The 19,603-nt window shown below is 39.3% G+C and overlaps 1 protein-coding gene across 4 annotated transcripts in view; it reads right to left on the reverse strand.

The window, feature by feature from the left end:
* Positions 1–1,036: 1,036 nt before the first annotated feature.
* LOC101705915 (aldo-keto reductase family 1 member B10) overlaps positions 1,037–19,603 on the reverse strand; it is a 30,402-nt gene continuing 11,835 nt past the window's right edge. The window contains exons 2-12 of one of the 4 annotated variants that reach the window (XM_013074538.3): positions 18,636–18,825; positions 15,610–15,777; positions 14,455–14,571; positions 13,667–13,744; positions 5,463–5,585; positions 5,126–5,232; positions 4,630–4,711; positions 4,048–4,131; positions 3,291–3,373; positions 1,336–1,405; positions 1,037–1,213 (exon numbers count right to left, since the gene is read on the reverse strand). In XM_013074538.3, the coding sequence (XP_012929992.2) occupies positions 1,363–1,405; positions 3,291–3,373; positions 4,048–4,131; positions 4,630–4,711; positions 5,126–5,232; positions 5,463–5,585; positions 13,667–13,744; positions 14,455–14,571; positions 15,610–15,777; positions 18,636–18,701 (951 nt within the window). In that variant the 5' untranslated portion in view covers positions 18,702–18,825 and the 3' untranslated portion in view covers positions 1,037–1,213; positions 1,336–1,362. Of the gene's footprint in view, positions 1,406–3,290; positions 3,374–4,047; positions 4,132–4,629; positions 4,712–5,125; positions 5,233–5,462; positions 5,586–13,666; positions 13,745–14,454; positions 14,572–15,609; positions 15,778–18,635; positions 18,826–19,603 lie in introns of all 4 variants that reach the window. The other 3 variants (XM_087206274.1, XM_004851211.4, XM_004851212.3) reach the window with 3 other exon arrangements.

The following is a 19,603-nucleotide window of genomic DNA, read 5'->3' on the forward strand; positions in this document are numbered from 1 at the left end:
TCCAAATTTGGATGGTGCTCACAGACCAAAGAATGACTCAGGTAAGTCCAGCTTGGTAAATATGAGTTCTATAGCTGGTTTTATATGGCTCTAATTTAAGCAGCAAAAGGGAAATTTACAGACAAGAGGAGCCTTGGGAGATGCAATATACATATTTAGTCCATTCCTATCTCATTGATATGGGCTGAATAAATGTAAATCCCAACATGCTAGATGTCAGAAATGCTGAGTTCTTGTTCCCCAAAATCTAAGAATGAATTCTAAGTAACAATAGAAGTTAAGAGTAGGAAAACTTAATTGAGAGAAAGAGATAGCACCTGAGAGACAGGAGGGGACCCAGAAGTGGGTTGCTAGAGACCTCATTTCACAGAAGAAATTTTATAGAGAAAAATCACAAGGTAAGTACAATAAGGGACAAAACTATGATCAACTAATAAGATTACAAGTATAGCTACTTAGGTAATATTGATGCAGTGGGGAAGTGGGTCATGTAGCACATGTATATGGGAAAACAAAAGAATGTTTTAGGAAGAGATGAATCAGGAGGTCCTGGTCACCCACCTGAGTGACTGATGCCTATCTACATTTTATGGGACCAGGAAATAACAATTGTACTATATTACTTATCCCTTGGGGAGGCATGCAGGCTTGGTCATTCCATCTTTATTTTGAGACCTGCCCTTCAACAGATTGCCTCCAGCCACAGCTATAAGGTGTTTTCATCTTCTGAAGTGAATCACTGAAGGCCTAGCCCTGACTGCCTTTAATATTTCAACCTAACTTAGCTGTCCATAATACCATCTTATAGGATACACAGCTCAGAAAGCACTGCAAGTAGCAGTAGTGGATGATATTCTCATACAAAGGCTGGCACAGAGCCTCCAAACATGATGAGCTGTACAGCTAAACAGCAACTCACTAAAATGGTGTTACTTTGACTAAGAATCAGAGGACTATTTTCCCAACAAATGAGATTACCCATAGGAAAACCACTTAAAACTATTTTGGTGCATAATAAACACACAATAAATATTGATTACTATTATTATATTTTACTGTTTATTATATTTTACTGTTGTTATCTTTGTAACCTCAATTTTGAGAGTTTCTGGCATTTAGCACTCATTTTGCCACAACAAACAAGTGAAAAAAAAGTAGTCATTGGCTTATCCAAGTCCCATTTCTCAGGGATGGTCTGCTCCTGGCTGAACACCTGGATGGGAAAAGAACATTGTCTCAGGTCTGCCAGCAACAAGGCCAACCACAGCAGGATTCCAGATAAGCTTGACTAAAACAGAGACGTGGGTTTCACTTCAATGATAAAGGAGCATCTACCAGATAATCTCATTGGGAGACTCAGCCTCAGTATTCCTCATGGAAGGGATATTCCTCCAAATCTTCAGCACTGCAGAAAGAAGCATAGAGAAGAAAATGTCCCACAAAGCAACATCTATAGCATAATATGCATTCTTGTCTGTGTGTTCTGTCTTCTTTGTGCTCTCTCAGCCTCTACCCACCACATCAAGACTTTGTAAGAACAAAAGAAGGGGCTCCCACCTTCACACTTCTTCAAATTTATGGGGAATATTTGAGAGAGGAGGCATGTAAGTGGTGATCAGAGAACCAGAATGAAATAATAATCATAGCTCATGATAAGCCTAATGGCAGGTGAAGCACCTTATAAATAGTGCCTCATTCTTTCTGACAACCATGTCAGGTGGAATCAATGGAAATAGTGGAATCAATGCTTGGTGATTGTCATATTAAATGAGAAATACTACAGGCAAATGCTCGTGATCCTTGACACATCCTAAGCTCACATTCAGTGGTAATTAGTATTTTCAACTCTACTGTACAGATGAAAAAATCAACTTGGTAATGTTGGAGTTGACTCAAGGCCACACCTGATAAATACAAGAGATAGCTGAGATTTAAGCCCAGGTAAATTTACTCCATCCAACTGTCTATTTGAGATTCCCTCTTAGGTGTCCAATGAGCATCTCAAACATGTCTCAAATGAAATTCTTAACTTCTTTTCCTGAATGGCAATGGCATTCTTTCGTATTGCTCAGGCAAAAGCAACCAACAAACAAAAACTAACAGCCATCTTTGACCCCTAACTTGTTAGCAAATTTACTTGGCTGTTTCCCCAATATACCCAGAATCTGATCATTCTTTAACATTAACATTCTTTAACAGGACCTCCACCCAGGTCTGGTCACTGCTTTCTCTTCTTTCTCTTCTTGGATTATTAAAACAATCTCCCTATAGTCTTTTAGTGTGGTAGTTAGTGTGGTTCTTGTAGAATGTGAGGCAGATCGTCATACCAATCTGCTAAAACCATCAAGGGACATCATGGCTCATTCAGAACTAAAATCAAAGTTGCTCCCATGATCTATGCCACTCTACATTTGCTGTGCCCATAAAACTCTCTCACTTACTCTGCTCCAGTCTCATTGGATGACATGCTTAATATCAAAATACCCAGGGCCTTTACACCTGTTATTACAATACAAAAATTCTTGCCCTAAATAGCCTGATGGCTCAGCCATCATTTCCATCTGATGGAAATGGTTCCTGCTAAACTGTCACCTTATCGGTAAAACCTCCCCTAGCTCACTCCATAGGATGGATCCATCTCACCATGCCCCACTACTTCCTATCCTCTTGCTCTTACATTTTTTTCTTTGTACTATTCCTGTCATATATGGTGGGACCTTGATTCATGAATTTAATTCTTTCCACAATTCTGGTCACAAATCTTATTGGACAAGAGCTGAATCAGATTTCCCCATAAGGTCAACATTGCAGCTAACCATTGAATTTGATTCTGTTCTTGCCCAAATTCAGTTTGCAACCAGAACCGTGGGAAGAATTAATTTGTGGAATGGAAGTACCGCTGTATAATTTAAATTACTCATATTTTTCCCTCTAGAATATGAGCTTGTGAAAGCAGGGACTTTGTATAGAGTGATAATCCCAACCTCTGAGAGACTGCCTGACAAACAGTAAATTACCCATAAAGTAAGGAATGAATGAATAAACCTCATATATAGCAATGACCTAGCCTCTCTTAAAATATCAGGTCTACATCTAGAATTCTAGACAATGAGCAGCAATTAGAAACGTATCTTTCCTCATTATGATTCAGTGGGACTCCAACTTAAATTTTCAAAACTGCTGGAAAACAGTACTTGAAGAAAGAAGATATGTCAGCCAATCCTTTCATCAAATCCTGTGCTACTATAGTAAACCTCTAACATGCTCCAAGTTAACTACTTGGAACTTACAAAGCCCAAGTGCAGGCCCTCCAGTTTCTATTGAAGCTGAGGATGGCCGCCATCTCCTCATTGCTCAGCTTGAAGTCGAAGACCTGGAAAGGTAAGTTCAAAAACATCGTTGGCAGGACAATTCTTGGTGGGATCAGAAAGCTCTACACATTCTACCAGGGAATGTGCTCTCATCCACAGCTCACACCAGGACAGGATATTCTCCCACTATGTCCAATGAATACAAATTTTTCTCCAAAGTAAGTCCTTCACCAACACTGGATCCCATTACTCCACTGTCAGTGGTTTCATCCTCTTCTCAGCACCTTGTCATCTTTAAGCCAGGAAGCTTACCTATGTGGAGCAGAGATGAATGTGGGCCAGTGTAGAGGCCTGGTATTTCCAGGGCTTATGTTCCAAAAGGAGGGAGACCAGCCCTGAAGGTATGAAACCTCGGCATGCAGTGTCCCTTCTTCCAGTTTCTTCAAGAAGGACAGTTCTTCAATAACTGCCCATTCATCTTATGTGAGGAGGTGGGTCTGTAGGACAGGTCTGCTCTCCTGTGCAGCCTACGACCTAACTGATGAAGGGAAAACAATGGTTTTCTCCACGTTGTCATACACAGTTGTGCTCAGATATGACAGGCCTTCTCCAGTCACTCTCTCCACCATGGCTGGCCCATGTTTCATTGATCTCAGCTCTACTGAGGCCAGATGCCTGCCTAATAGATGACAAGTTGCTCTACTGATGAATACCAGAGGATTGGCCAGGATCTCACCTGAAAGTTCTCAACAATGCGTGCCGGGGTCACAGACTTGGGGATCACTGCTACATTCCTCTGGATATGGAATCGAATCAGAACCTGCACAGAAAAAGGACACTGTGGTTTCAATTGTCTGTGAAATCTCAACAACAAAAAAAAGAAAGATAAAATAAAGTATCTCTATAGCTTCTTGAGGGTTTAGGTACAATAGCTCATATTAACTGACAGTTTAACTATTAGAGGTATCTGCCAGTCCTCCTCTCATTTCTCTGAGTCTGAGTAGTAATGCTATGATTTTCCTTATTTGAGAATTTGGAGAGTGGCTTGGTGTCTTAAGGGTGAGGCTTGGGGTATGACCCCAAACTCAAGCCCTGTGTTCACTGGAGGGCTTACCAGGAAGTCAGGGGAGTGGGGACATCCTGTTTTACTGAGACCCATTGTGTTTCTTGATTCTCAGCATATTTCAAAGAAAGTAGTTAATGGGATTCATCTCATCTTTGCCCCTCAAGGGGCTAAATGAAGACAATACAAGGAATTAAACACAAGACTAAAAAATGGATGGCTGGATAGGAGGGAGAAGAAAAACAATCATTGTACCTGGGCTGTGGTTTTATTGTGTTTCAGAGCAATCTCCTTAATCTTGGGATCTTCCAGCAGTGACGGGTCCTCTGGCTTGGCCCTAGAGGCAGAGAGATGGCAGTGTGGGTAATCACCATGGTTAGTGCATGTACATGTACTCTCCTCATAACAATCTTAAGGCTGAGCACCACAGCCTTCTTCATCTGCAAGACAAACAAGAGGACCTGACAGCTGTATGTTCTTCCCATGGGGTCTAGAGCCTCAGCATTTTGCCAAGTTTGGTCTACCTCCGCATGGCTGAGCTAAAGTACATTCAGAGGGTCAGGATGTTGCCATTTGCATGTTTGTTTGTTTAATTCCCATGTTTTCTCACTGTAATCTCTTTAATCCATGCCAAACTATTGCCTTTGACAGTTTTTCTTTCCAGTGCAATGAAGATTCACACCAACATTAAGAATTATAAAATATTATTTTAAAAGTATCAGGAGAAAGAAGCACCAATGAGAAGCCTCACCATGGTCTATCTGGAGAGCCCAGAGGGCTGTAGGCAGTGACAGTGATGCCCTTAGAGTGGCAGTACTGAATCAGTTTGTCCTGGGTGAGGTATGGATGACACTCCACCTGAAAGAGTGAACAATCTGCATCAGTATGGGAGGTGGCCTGCTTTTAGAGCAGTTGTACATTCAAAAAAGATCACTAAGCTAAGCAAAGGCCAAACAAATAGACTTGCTAAACTAGACCTGTTGATATGCATTCAACTTCACCAAAGCATCCTAATCCCTGAGATGAGACTTAGTACATAGCACTGAACTTGCCTCTATTGAGCAAGCTCTTTAGTAAACAGTCTTTACCTGGTTAGTGACTGGTTTATATTTCAGTCCAGGCTTGTTCAAAAGCTTTTCAATTTGGAAGTGGTTGAAATTGGAGATGCCAATGGCTTTCACCAAACCCTCATCTACCAGCTGTTCCATGACCTGTTACAGAAAGGAGAACCTTATAAGGAGTCGTCCAGTATGTACAGAGAGGGTGGCTTGGCTTAGTGCTCTCTCATCTAGTAAAAGCAGATAATGATCCATCATAGCAAGGCTAGCTCAAGGTTAAGGGGATATTTCAGGGCTGAGGGTATAACTTAGTGGTAGAGATCTTGCCTGTATATAGGGTGTAAGAGGACATGGATATCATCTCCAGTACTGATAGAGAGAGACAGAGAGAGAGAGGAGGGAGGGAGAGGCAGAGGAGGAGGAAGAGGAAGAGGAAGAAAAAGAGGAGGAGGAGAAAGAGGAACAGTAAGATAATGAGGAAGAGGAACAGGAAGAGAAAGAAGAAGAGGGAGAGAGCTGCCTTCCCCCTTTTCTGTAGGTCAGTGAAGTTTCTACTGACTTAGTTGTGGGTTTAAAAAAACACCTAGTGCAGGCATAGTCAATTGTGTAGGCTAAAATCAGAGATTATGACCTAAAACAAGATTTCTATTAATGGCTTTAAATGTTTTATTTAGCTAACATTCTTGTATTCATTCAGGTAATGCAGCCCTTGGGAATCAGTGTACTTTTCCCGAAGGACTTTGACTTAATTGCCACCCCTGATATATTACTACTGGGAGAAGTCAGGCAAAAAATTCTATGAATGAACATTAAACATATTGTCCTCACATCTCATGGTGAATTGTTACTAAGATATTTGAAAGGTAATATGTTCCAGGGTAATTAATATGACAGAGCCTTTCTGTTAATTTTATTCATTCATTTTTAAAAAATTGTATTTTTAGTGCATGTGTACAGTGCAGAATGCTTACATTCATTCCATGTCAGAAGTCAGTGCTGGTATATATATATCCCATTTCCTATTTTCATCCCCTTTATCTTCTCTTCCCCATTCACCTATCCCTTGATTTCCTTGCTTCTGTTTTTGTTTTTTTGTTTGTACATGTTTCCAGTTCATGATGTTTACATGCACTCAGCTTAATGCAAAATGAAGGCTGAAATCTCAAGCTACCTTGCAAGTCTTGCTGAAAGTTTTATTCTCATAAATAATTTAGCAGTTTAACTCCAAGAATATAAACTATTGTATCTTTCATGAAATTGTTCATTAATCCTGAAATTTTTCTCTAATACTCAGTGGTCCATGGCAAGAAAATAAATAGGTTCATCATTTTTTTTTACAGTTAAGTACTCAAATTCAAATATTTTTATGACTATAATTTTGTTACTATCAAAGAAAAAGTAAAATCTTCTCTTGAAAATTCAGGCTTAATAAATTTTTTGTGTGTGAGTATATCAAATAAATGTTTACACTATAGGGTTGGATGCCTGGATGGTCATTAATGCAAAAATGAGCATTTTTCACCTTTTAGATTGAACACTGTTTCTAGTGTACATGCTTAACTACCTCACAGCTCCTACATTCATGGTGTTCTATCACTTTGTTTATGAATTTCTATTTTCTGTTGACCCGTGGCTTATGAACTCCATCAGTTCCCATGGGCTGGTTGTAATTGAAGTTGTTTGTAAATTAATACAGCTGACATCTGGATGTTTACCTGGGTACACACTATAGATAACAAGAGGCAGAGGAATCTTCCATTAACCTAACTAACCCAAGTTGTTCCTATGTCAGTCCGGTCCTAATTTGTGGGCTCACTGTACTTACATGAGGAAAGTATAATATGAACAACAATTAAAACTATCCTAAGATTTTCTCTTGGTCATTTTATTTTGATGTGTAATCTCATGCTCATAAGATATAATATTTTCAATAATTTAGTATGGCTATCAATTTCATATTAAATGAGTCATTGGGTTTTTATTATTGATCTTTCTGACTTGCAGATCCTATCAGCAAATGGTATATCCTTTTGGAGGAAGATCTGTGTAATTGTGCAGATGGCTTCTTATTTTTGCTAGTAATACTTAGGGGGGTTACTTTTAGTATTTTTTCATTTTATATCTACCTGAGAAAGATTCAGGACACTCTTTGCAATGCATCCATGGAAATCCAGACCATTTTTTCTGTACTTCCTTCTCACATGTCTTTTACTGTTGGCAATCAAATTTAATGATTTACTTGTCAAAGAGAATCCTTTCACATGCCTTTCAAGATTGCCAACACTCAAGAGGAGGCTTCTGGGCCACTGTACCACCACACAAGCACAAAGAAGGTGAGCCGCTCCCAGCGCACAAAAGGAGGCTTCAGGGCCACCGCCATACTACCCCCAGGAGCACAGAAGAGGTGAGCCACTCCCATGGCACAAGAGGAAGCTTCCAGGCTGCTGTACCACCCCTGTGAGCACAGAGGAGTTGAGCTGCTCCCAGCGCACAAAAGGAGGCTTCTGGGATGCTGTACCCCCCCCCCCCCCGCCGTGAGCACTGAGGAAGTAAGCTACTCCCACCACACAAGAGGAGGCTTCTGGGCCGCCATACCCCACCACAAGCACAGAGGAGGTGAGCTGCGTGGATGCCAGCAGCACAACCCTACCTGTGCCCCGCCCCATTGAAATGAGAAGACAAGTAAAAAAGTTTCAAAACTAGACTTCCAGATCACCTAAAACAACCCCAAAGGGAAAGGAGATGGAACAATCTGATATTCAATAACCTGGACTCCCTGAACTGGCAACAAAAGAGGAATTGGAAAAAATGAAATCAAAAATAATTTCTCAGATAACAACAGAGATTGTGCTCATAGTGCAAGACATAATTAATAAAACTAGAGAGGACACAGATTAAAAAATAGAGGAAATGAGGAACATGATGGAATCCCAACATAGGAAACAAATGGAATTCATAAAACAGATGCAAATAGATTTCCAGGAGATTAAAAACTCCACTGAAAATCTACACAGCAGAATGAACCAATGTGAGGTCAGAATTTCAGATATAGACGATAAGATTGCAATTAGTGACCAGGAAAAGAAAAATTTCTTTAAAATAGTAAGGGACCACAAGAAATTAATCCAGGAGCTGCTAGACAGTGCAAAGAAGAATAACATAAGACTGATCGGAGTCAAAGAAGAAATAGGAGAGAGTGCAGATGACAAAAAAAAAAATCCTTCACAGAAATGATGGCAGAAAACTTCCCAAGTAGGAGAAAAGAACTTGACATACAGATAAGTGAGGCATATAGGACTCCAACTAGCCTTGGTCAAAAAAATCTACACATAGGCATATAATAGTTAAGATTCCAGGAACCCAACAGAAGAAAAAAATTCTACAAGCTCTTTGAGAAAAGAAACAAATCACATACAAAGGAAAGCCCATCAGAATCACAGCAGACTTCTCCATGCAAACCCTCAAGGCAAGAAGAGCTTGGAGTGATGTATTCCAAGCCCTAAAAGAAAATGCCCTCCAACTGAGCAGAGATCAATGTACCCTGCAAAATTATCTTTCAAAATTGATGGAGAAATAAGATACTTTCATGACAAAGAGCACCTTAGGAACTTCATGAACACCAAATCAGCACTCCAAAAACATTTAGAGAATATCCTAGGAAAAGACAACGAGGATCACAACCCCAGGAAGCCCAGCAGAATGAATCTGTCAGGTGGGACAAGAAATTAAATGCAAAGGGGGAGAATCCAATAAACAGAAAAAGTCATGACAATGATAAATCAATATGTATGAGTTATAACCATCAATGTTAATGGTCTCAACACCCCAGTCAAAAGAAATAGACTAGCAGAATGGGTCAAGAAGCAAGATCCAACAATACACTGCATACAAGAAACACATTTAATTCAAAAAGAAACTCATAGTGTGAACATTAAAGGGTGGAAAACAATACTCCATGTGACTGGAACTGAAAAAAAAAAAGCAGGAGTAGCTGTCCTCTTTGCAGATCAAGTGGATTTCAAATGAAAATTTGAAACACTCTGGTCCCAAGAATTTCAGATAAGAGATAGTCAACTTGTATGTACAAATCTACTGTGAACATGTGTTTTCATTCCTCTCAAGCAAACACTTAAGAACAGAACTGCTGGTTCTTAACAGTAATACAAGAAATTTCTAGACTGTTTTCCAAAATGGTTTTGTCATTTTACATTCACATTAGCAGTAATAGAAAGTTCTAACTGGTTCACACCTAAGTTGACATTTGTTCTTTTAAAACTTTTGACTTCATCTCCCTAATGAGTGTAAATTCAATCTTGTTATTGTACAGATTAGTATTTTTATGATTCTAGTGTTGCACACCTTTCCTTGTGCTATATTGCCTATTTATCATCTTCTTATATCTACATTTGAATTGGGTTGTCTATTAATGAGCTGTAAGAGTTTTTTTTATATATTCTGGTCATAAGTTATATGCATTATAAATATGGTCTATTTAAGGACTACTTTTCAATTTCTTAATGATGTCATTTAAAGTTCTAAGTTTTGATGGAATCTCATTTATCAATTTTTTTCTTTTATACATCATGCTTTTTATATCCTAGGAAATTCTTGCCTACCCCAAATTCATGGATTTTCCCTCAAAATTTCTTCTTAAAGTTTTATAGTTCTAGTTTTTCATATTTAGGTTCATAGATCCTTTCAAGTTATTTTTATGTAGGGAAATAAAGGGTTGAGGGTAATTTCTTATATACAGATAGCAGGTGTTCTAGTGCTATTTGCTGAAAACACTATCTTTCCCTCTGCTCTTGAATTGAGTTTATGTTCTATAAAATGTTAATGTTAAATAATCTTTCAAAACTCAGTGGACCATATATGCGTGGTTCTATTTCTAGATTCTCTGTTTTATTCAAATGATTTATGTGTCTTTCCTTACACCAACACTGCCTTGATTACTGTAGCTTTAGAGGAAGTCTTAAAATTAGGTACTAAATGTCTTCCAACACTGGGGTTTTTTTTTTCCTTTTTACTTTTCTAGGTCCTTTGTACTCCTATATAACTTTAAATTTCAATATCCAATTCTTCATTTATAGCAAGTATACATACACCTGAATTTTTATATATACCTTGTGTTTTCTAATCCTGCTAAATTCAAATACAAGTTCTAGAGGCTCCTAGAGATTTCTTAGTATTTTCTCTGTAGATGATCATTTCATCTACATATAAAGATTTTACTTCTAACTTGCCAATCCTATCCTAATTGACTCATTTTATTGCCAGACTATTTTGGTTTGGGCCTAGGTTTCAAAGTTTAATGGACAGATGAAGAGTAAGCATATCTGCCCTTGTTCCCCACCTTAAGGAGAAAGCATGGCATCTTCTCCATTCATATAAGGTGTTCTCGCTGGAAGTATGGAGTACATCTCTTTAATCTGTTGAGAAGGTTCTCTTCTACTTCTAGTCTCCTGGTAGCTTTTACCATGAACAGCTGTAGAATTTAGTTCAATACTTTTTCTCCAACTAGTGACAGGATCACATGACTTTTTCCTTTCCTCTGTTAAAGTGATGACTTTTCAGGGGTGGATCTTCCAATGCTGAACCAACACTGCCATCCCTATAATAGAACCACTGTCTACATACTGCCAGATCTGACTTCTAATAGTTTGTTTTGTTAAACAAATTTTTATTTATGTTCATACTTTTTTCTTCTATTATCTTTATCCAGTTTTAGTATTACCACAATGTTGTTTTCCTAAAATGAGGGGAGAAGTGTTCCATCTTTTTTCTGCTTTAAAGGTCTGATATAATTTATCAGTTAAAATGTATATGAGCCTGCTGTTGTCATATAGGTAGGTTTTCAAGCTAGGAATATACTTTCTTTAATAGGTGCTATTCAAATTTTATATTTCCTCCAGAGTTAGTTTCATTAATTTGTCTCCAAGGTACTTCTTAGAAGATGTCAAATTGTTTTCAAAAAAGATTTTTGTAATATATAAAATTTTAAATTCTATAAAATCTTAGGTAATGTCTTCTAGATCTTGATATTGTAATTTTAAAAATGTATAATTGATAATGTGTAATAGGAAGAAAAGGTCTAAAGGAGTCGGAGAAATGGGAGGGGTAGGTGAAAGGAAAGAGGCAAAAAGAAAAAATATGAGAAAAAGAAAAAAATGGAAACAAAGTCTTTGCAAATAGGGAAGGGTGGAGGGGGTGAAGGGAGGGCAGGGGAAGAGGACAAAATAAGAACCAAGATACATCATGTAAAAGGTACAAGATCCCAATGATGTATGTTACTGTATTTTATATCTAAAATGTACCAATAAACTTAATGGAAGAAAAAGATTGCCAACACTGTCATTATGAAATCATTGCTTTTCTGTTCAATATCCTTTTCTTTGGATATCACATCATCTAAATCTTCTTCTGCTAATTTGAAACAGTTCATGAGCCAAGATTTGTTGCACATGGATAAACAGTTTTGGGCAAACTCTCCACAGAAGTGTTACATTTAATTTGATCATATCAATTCTAATCTCTTCCAAAAGGGTAGGCTTAATATATTTTGAAGTGGCAAAGCACAAGAAAAACTCAGGACTATATGTGCCCACAACACACACCTGACAAAATGCACAATTAATTCTTCAAGGCTTTCTGTCACTACCTATTTAAACTTAATTATTCATTTTATTCTCTACTAGCATTTGCAAGAAGATATAGTGGTTTAAGAAAAATAGTCATGATGTAATTCAATTTTGAACATGAATTATGCATTTCTGCACTAAGAAGCAGGGTGCTGATGTGATGTTCACCGATATTTGGTAAAGTATCTACTCTTTGCCAAGCTTGTGCTAAAGAGCTTAGTAAATGGACTTCTGAGTCTAACAGACTTCAGATGGGAGTCCAGGCCTAGCTTTGCCAAACACTACTTCAAGATCTGACACATTGCCAATATTTCTAGGTCTCTGTTATAGTCATTGTAAAGACTGTAACACTTCCTTATTGGGCTGGATGAATAAATGGGCTGTACAATTGCAGTTCCTGGTATATTAGCTAACTTATTCTTTACCAGATTCTGAAGGATATGTATTATTAATATAAGGTGATTAAAAATATGGCAAATATTCAAATTTTACAAATGTGTTACAGTAAAAATCACAGTAGCATAGCTCCTTTGCTTCCAACACACTCATCCCAACATTCTTACCACTTTCTGAAACAGTTCTGGAAGTCCTCTTTTCTAAGTGTCCTTAGTTGCATTGTCCTGGCTGCCTGGATGTTCTGAATGAGTTCAAAACATTTACCTTTTATAGTTATTTTGAGTTTGGGAAAGAGTCAGAGGTCCTCTGGTACTAGATACAGTGAATATGTGGATGATGACACACCATAACCTTTTATGAGCTTAGCTCTCCATTGAAAGGCACTCAGCAGCATTGATAATATATTTTATCATACCTCATAAAAACATTCATGAAAGAGAGCTTCCAGAACTGCTTCAGAGAGAGTCAAGAAAGATTGGATAAATGTGTTTAAAGCAAGGGGAGGCATTTTGAGGGTATTATTACCAATTCTCTCTCTCTCTTTTTTTTTTTTTTTTTTTTTTTTTTTGGTACCAGAGATCAAACTTGGGTCCTTGAGCTTGCGAGCCAGGCAGCGGAACCACTGAGCTAAATCCCCGGCCCCTAATTTTTTATTTTTTATTTATTTATTTTTTCGGTACCGGGGATCGAACTTGGGTCCTTGCGCTTGCGCAGCAGGTGCCGAAACCACTGAGCTAAATCCCCGGCTGCCAATTCTCTCTTACTGAAGTAAAGTTTTTAATTCAAACATTCACTGTATATTTCCATTAACACTGCATATGTATTGAAAATACTTTTAAAATAGGAAACAAAGACTTACAAAACTTAAAATAATTACCTTAGATTACCCAACTAATATTCACAAACAGGTTAAACTCGTTCTAAATACCACTCTCACAGCTTTGAAACACTATGTATGTTCCACAGATTGGTATGTGTGATATTTCCATGTCATTTGAGAACTCAGTCTTAGCCTTCAGAATGTAAATAGAGTCAGGTGAACCTCAAACCCACTGGTCATGAGGAAGGAAACAGAAGAACTGCAGAATAACAGTGATGAAATCAGACTCAAGGCATATGGGCTCTTCTATACCAGGACAGTTTCCAGGGTGACTGAAGGAAAAATTCTTTCCAAGCACACTTAGAAGAAGCTGAACCTACCTCCCATGTATCCAAGAACGTCGCTTTACTGGGGATGGTACTGCCTCTATCATCTTTGGGGAAGAAGTCCTTTCCAGCCTGTAAAGGCAGAACAAAGCTTGTTGGAATCTGCATCTAGATACTGGTCTTGTTAAACAAGGTTTGGGGATCCTGACTCATGCTAAATATTCAGTGACAAACCGTTCTCTCAAGCTCCGAAGAACATACTTCAAGACAGTAAGCTTCAGTAAAATCTCTAAGTCAATATATCTTCATATGTAAGCTCTTATATTTTGGAATTTTTTTGTAATGATTTTAAAGCTCATTTGCAGTATATTCTAAAAGCCTTCATTATCACTATTAACCTCATATACTACTGCTATCAGGATAAGGCAGGAGCAGACCCTTAGGCAATGAGTTGGTGTCATTATTGAGGACTGGTGACCCTTAAGCACCACCATATTAGGGTTTCTCTCCAGGGTCCCATTCCCAGGTGTGCTCCAGTTAACAGGAGAATAGAGCCCTGCAATAATGTTATGCAACAGTATCCTGAGTTCTCCTAGGCAATAAATCAAGACAAAGGTGATGCAGTAGTACCAGGTTGTCTGCACTACCAAAAATTATAGTTTCTCTCAGGCATAACTGCAAGAAACCCTAAGTATGTGGCCATGTCCGTGAGCACAGTCTACCTTCCACACTGCACAAGAGCTCTTGTGTGACCCACTGGCACACCCAGTCCTAATGCAGCTGCTCTTTTCTGCCATCTCTCTACTCAGTATCTTGAGATTGGGCCAGGGAGTAACTCAAACCTGAAGCCCCTGTGGACAATGAATGAGGTAGATGTCCAGGTAGTCCAGTTTCAAGTCCTTCAGGGTTTTCCGACAGGCCTCCTTCACTAGGCTTTTCTCAAAGAATGTGCACCACAACTGCAGAATGCAAGAAACAGGAGTTAGGATCAGAGAAAGGGCCACACCATACTCTTGTCCCCTGCTTTGAGGTTTGCACAGTGATGTAACCTGATAGGCCACGTACACCAAAGTTGATTAAGGTGCATGTTTCAGTGTGTGGTCATCAAGGCTGAGCATGACAATGACATTTCTTAGGTGTTGAGGGAAATTTAGTTTTTCATAGCTGTGAGCATTCTGTGTGCCACCTAGATCATTTAGTACATGGGGCCACTGATTAAATATTTGTGTACCTCTGCTATTCCCTTCATTGGCTGCCTGGCCTCTGAGGGTAGAAATTATGTGTAACTTTGAAATTTTAAGCTTTCTTAACCCTTTGGGAGCAGATGATCTTTTTCTATATTCCTGTTGCCCAAGCCTACCAGGCCCCAATGATGATTTTACAAGGAGTTCATCTAGAGTCAGCCTTTGCACACAGTGGGTCTACTTCTCCCACAAGGTGCACTTTTCAAGTAAATGGAATTTTTAGTATTTTTGGTATATTATGTAGTAATATGGATCCAGTGATTCTCACACCACTCATACAGTTTTACCTCCCTTTTTAAAGCTCATTTTATCATTACTCATTTACTGAACATAAATTTTTAAAAGTTTATTCGTGACAATAAAAAAATATCCCAACAATTTCCCTAAAACCCCTCTGGCTAACAAACTCAGGGCCACGGTCTCTGAGACTGCAGTTCTGAAGGTTGGCTGTGGGCTACAGGACCAGTCCCTGACTCTATCCCCTGATGTCCCTAGGCAAACGGATGGCACTGACAGGAAAGTGGGAGGCCAGGGTACCAGAGGCTCAATGGAACCATCTCCATATGGCAAACCAAGTTCTGGGAGGGGGTATGGCAGCAGCAGCTTCCTCCACATACCAATAACTGATTGGAATATGAATGTTTGTATCTAGGGATGTAATAAATGGAGAGATAGAGATGTAGACTTATAGAAAAGGCTGATGTGTTATAGATCATGTCGAGGAATCCCCCCAAAGTACAGGGCTGCATGTACCTTGCTAACAATGAAGAGGTCCTCCCGCCTCACAGCCTTCTCTTGGATCTTCTCTTGGATGGCGTCTCCTACCTCATTCTCATTCTGATAGATAAAGGCACAGTCGATGTGGCGATATCCTGCATCGATGGCTGCTTTCACAGCTTCTTTGACTTTGCCTGGGGAAGACTGATAGGCAACAAAAATTCCTCAGGCCTTCTTATCCCAGGACCTCCTCCACCAGCTGTCCATGGCCCAACTTTTCCAAACTGAGGTTCTCTGGGGTCCCATTTGACCAGGGCCAGCTGGGAGGCAAACACTTCAGAAGGTGTTTCAAATGAATTAAAAAAAGATGAACTGATTTAATGTGTATGACTTGACAACTGATTCTAGCTAAAATCAATTCCACTTTAATCCAGGCTAATCCTGAAGTATGTGCAATTGGCTGGGATTGACAGGTTAATCCCACTGCAATTGGTAAATATCAGCTGAAAATAGATTCTGAGGAGTCCTAGAAGAATTTCAATTCCCAGGTGGTGATGAGGATGCAGTAAATGAGTTTTACAGGATGAATCCATACTCCATCACATATTAGATACACAGATATGAGAAGACTCCTCCATTTCTCTAAAGTCTGGCTCCAAAATGGGAACCACAGAGCCCTAGCTTCATGAAATTCTTGTGTTGATTACTTGCCACCAGGAATATAAACTTTTTAGCATATCACCTGACAACCTGTAAAACCCAGTAGATGTGAGCCATTACATAATTACCGCTTCCCAAAAAAGGATATAGAAAAGCTTATAAGAATGCACCTGGTTTTCCATCCTCAAGAAAGAGGAAAAGAAAACAAATACTACATTTTTGTCTAACTTACCCATGTCTAACAATAAGGGAGAAAAACTTTTAAAAATGATCTCTCAGAGATCTAAAACTTCTTCAGTTGCAAGTACCAAACACTGAAAAGTAGATAAAACTCTACAAGCACTGAGATAAGGAATTGCTACCAGTAATCCTGATGCACCCATGACACCTTTCCAAACCACAACAACCTCCTTTACCTCCACCAATAGGTACACAATCCTTTAAAGTGTATCATTCCCATGACTTCAAAACAGCTCATCTCATAACCTTTGTAAGTACTTTTGAAATTCCAAAAATAAGTTTTTAGTAAATGTATCCAGGATGATGAGATTTACTGGATATTTGAAAATTATTATCAATTGTGTATAAGGTTATATTATAGCTTGTGTTTAGATGTCCCTTCAAAGCCTCATGTAGGCTTAGGTGGGGCTTTTTCAGAGGTGGCTGGATTTAGATAGAGTATCTGATTGATTCATGGTGCAATATTAGGCCTGAGGGCACTAGGATTAAGGGTGTGAGTACTACCTCCCCTAAGTAGTCTGAATAAGATAAAAGTGGCAGGAAGGTGCTGTCAAGTTCCCTTGCTGCTTTTGCTACCTTGTAGAAGCCATGAACAATTTCTCCTCTGTGATGTCCCTATGCCAAGCCACCCTGCCTTGGAGCAAGCTCTTATAAACTGAAAGCTCTACAAACTATAAGCTAAATAAAATGTTTACCCTTTTAATTTGGGTGCCAGGCATTTTGTCTCAGCAAAGAGAGAAAAGTAACAAAGACAGGTTCAAATTTTGATTTGAGGTACTACTTGCAGTTCATGCAAAAAAGATGAGACTGAATTAGTCTGGCATCAATCTGCTCAACCAACTTAACCAAGAATGTATCCTGAGAGTCAATAAACCCAGTGCTGAAATGAAGAGGGATTCAGAAGCAGGAGGGCTGGACACATGGGTGTGACCTGTTAATTGTGGCGATCAAGGAGATAAGGGCCAGCACTGTTCCTGGAACCAATCAGAAAGTCCTATCCTAAATTCTCCCGAGAACTCAATCAGATCATTGATAGGACAGCCTACATCTGACATAAGCCTGAGGAGTGGGAGATACAAAAGACAGCTGCCATTAAGCTGGTGACTACTGTCACCTCTTTCAGTGGCCCATCCTGCACTTTGAAAGATGTAATTCTTTTCCTACTTTGAACTGGCATACACTCACTCTGAGGGTATATTTCTTTTTCTACTTTTAATACTCTGAATAAATGCAAAACCTCACTATCTTTTTTGCTTGTCTTGACCAATTCTTGTTCAGCAAAGAACCTAGAAAACACCTCTAGAAGGAGAGTCCAGTACCCCAGAACCCAGTAACAATCTCACCCTTCCACAAGAGAAGGAGAAGAGGATACAAAGAAGGAAAGAGAGCCAGAGGATGAAGACACCACAAAGAGAAGAGGTCCAAAGGACAGGAGAGAAGACAGGATCTAAAGATGGTTGCTGGAAACTAACTTGGTTGATGCTATCATGGAGAACCATGAATTCTCTTCACAGGGTGCTGGGGTATGCCTTAGAGCATTTTTCAGGCTCACTTTATCACTGCCAGGGCTGAAGCTGAGCTCCTGACTCCCAGGCAGGCTCTCTGTGGTCCCAGCACTTCTCAGACTTTAATAACCATGTGGGGTTATTGGTTAACTGCAGACACTGATCTAGTAACATAAGATGGTCCTGAGAGTCTTCATTTCTAGCAAGCAAACAGGCCATAGTAGCTGCTGGCCCATGTCTCATCACATAAGCAGTAAGAGATGCCAGGGCCTTTGGAGGTCTGTGTTCCTTCTCGGTCACTCTACTAGCAGCAAACCCTTGGCCAAGAACTGTAAAGTGTCCAGCCCCAGATGTTCTCCAATATCAGCCAGTGTTTTAGAGAAAAAAAGAGTGTTAAAATAGTACCTTCCCTGAAAATAAATTTGTTTTCAACACCTGCCTAAACTTGATACTTGCCAGGGAAACTCATCAGCACTAAGAAAAGCCAGTCTTGGTGATTTACAGCCTGAATCAGCCCTAAGAAAAGAAAGCACCTGAGGTGCTGGCTGTGAGGCTGAAGTGCACCTCTCAGACACCCGAGTGTAACTGAATGCACAGAGGAGAAAGCACCCCAAAGGCCCTCTAAGGAACCAGGTTCCCCAAGATTTGCATATTTACCTTCCAGGTCCCCAGGCCCACAATGGGCATCGTGGCTTTCGTGCTGAGCTCCACAAAAGTTGCCATAGTTGGTGCAGAAACGTTCTGAGAAAGCAGAGAATTGTCTTATGAGCTGGATCAGGAAGCTGGCAGGTCCTGTTGATAAGGCTGACTAGGCTTCTCGGGGTGGAGCCAGAGCTCAGGGTTCACACTAGAACAGGAAGTTCATCCAGTCGTCTTTTGTGAGACTGATTGCCATAAGTACATTGTTACAGATCACAACCTAATACACATTCTTACTGCTGAAAATGTATGGATTACATTATGAGTGTCAACTGTGAGTTTGACCATCAAAATAACATACAGATTGATATTCTGCAAAGATTAAGCTGTTTAGGAATAGACATTGCACTGAGAATCTGCATACTATAGTGAACTTTGAGTATTGAGGAGATTAAGGAAATTTAGGATAAAATTTCCTAAGGCAAAACAAAGAGGATGATGTAAATTATTGAGACAATAATCCTTGGCTACAAGAAACAATAATACAAAGACATGAGTTAGAGATTAAATTGACATGAGTTGGGCAGATGTACTTGCTGAAATATTTTTATTTCTAGGTTTTGCAGCCTTTTGTGCGAGGCTGTTTTTCTGGAAGTCTTCCATGACTTGTTCTTTGTTATCAGGCACAACTGCATAAACTCTCTTTATGAGTTTCATAATTCACTTTCATAAGCTTCAGCATTATTGATTATTATTTTGTGAGAGCATAAGTGACTTCATTTAGGTTTTGACAATTTTCCCAGATTTTATCAATTTATTTGCTGCTCTTGATATAGAAAAACTCCTGGCCTGTTAGATGTCAAACGTGAAGAGTTCCTGGTCTCACAACATTGAGGAATGAAGTCACCAAAAAAAGGGAAAAGTTAAATAGATGAGTTTTATTGAGAATATGGGGAAGAAGAACACCTGGATTTCCAGGAGGCGTC

Source organism: Heterocephalus glaber, unplaced genomic scaffold, assembly GCF_053883595.1.
Source record: "Heterocephalus glaber isolate CG9 unplaced genomic scaffold, H.glaber_assembly_v1.0 deba00000621, whole genome shotgun sequence".
NCBI lineage: Eukaryota > Metazoa > Chordata > Mammalia > Rodentia > Bathyergidae > Heterocephalus > Heterocephalus glaber.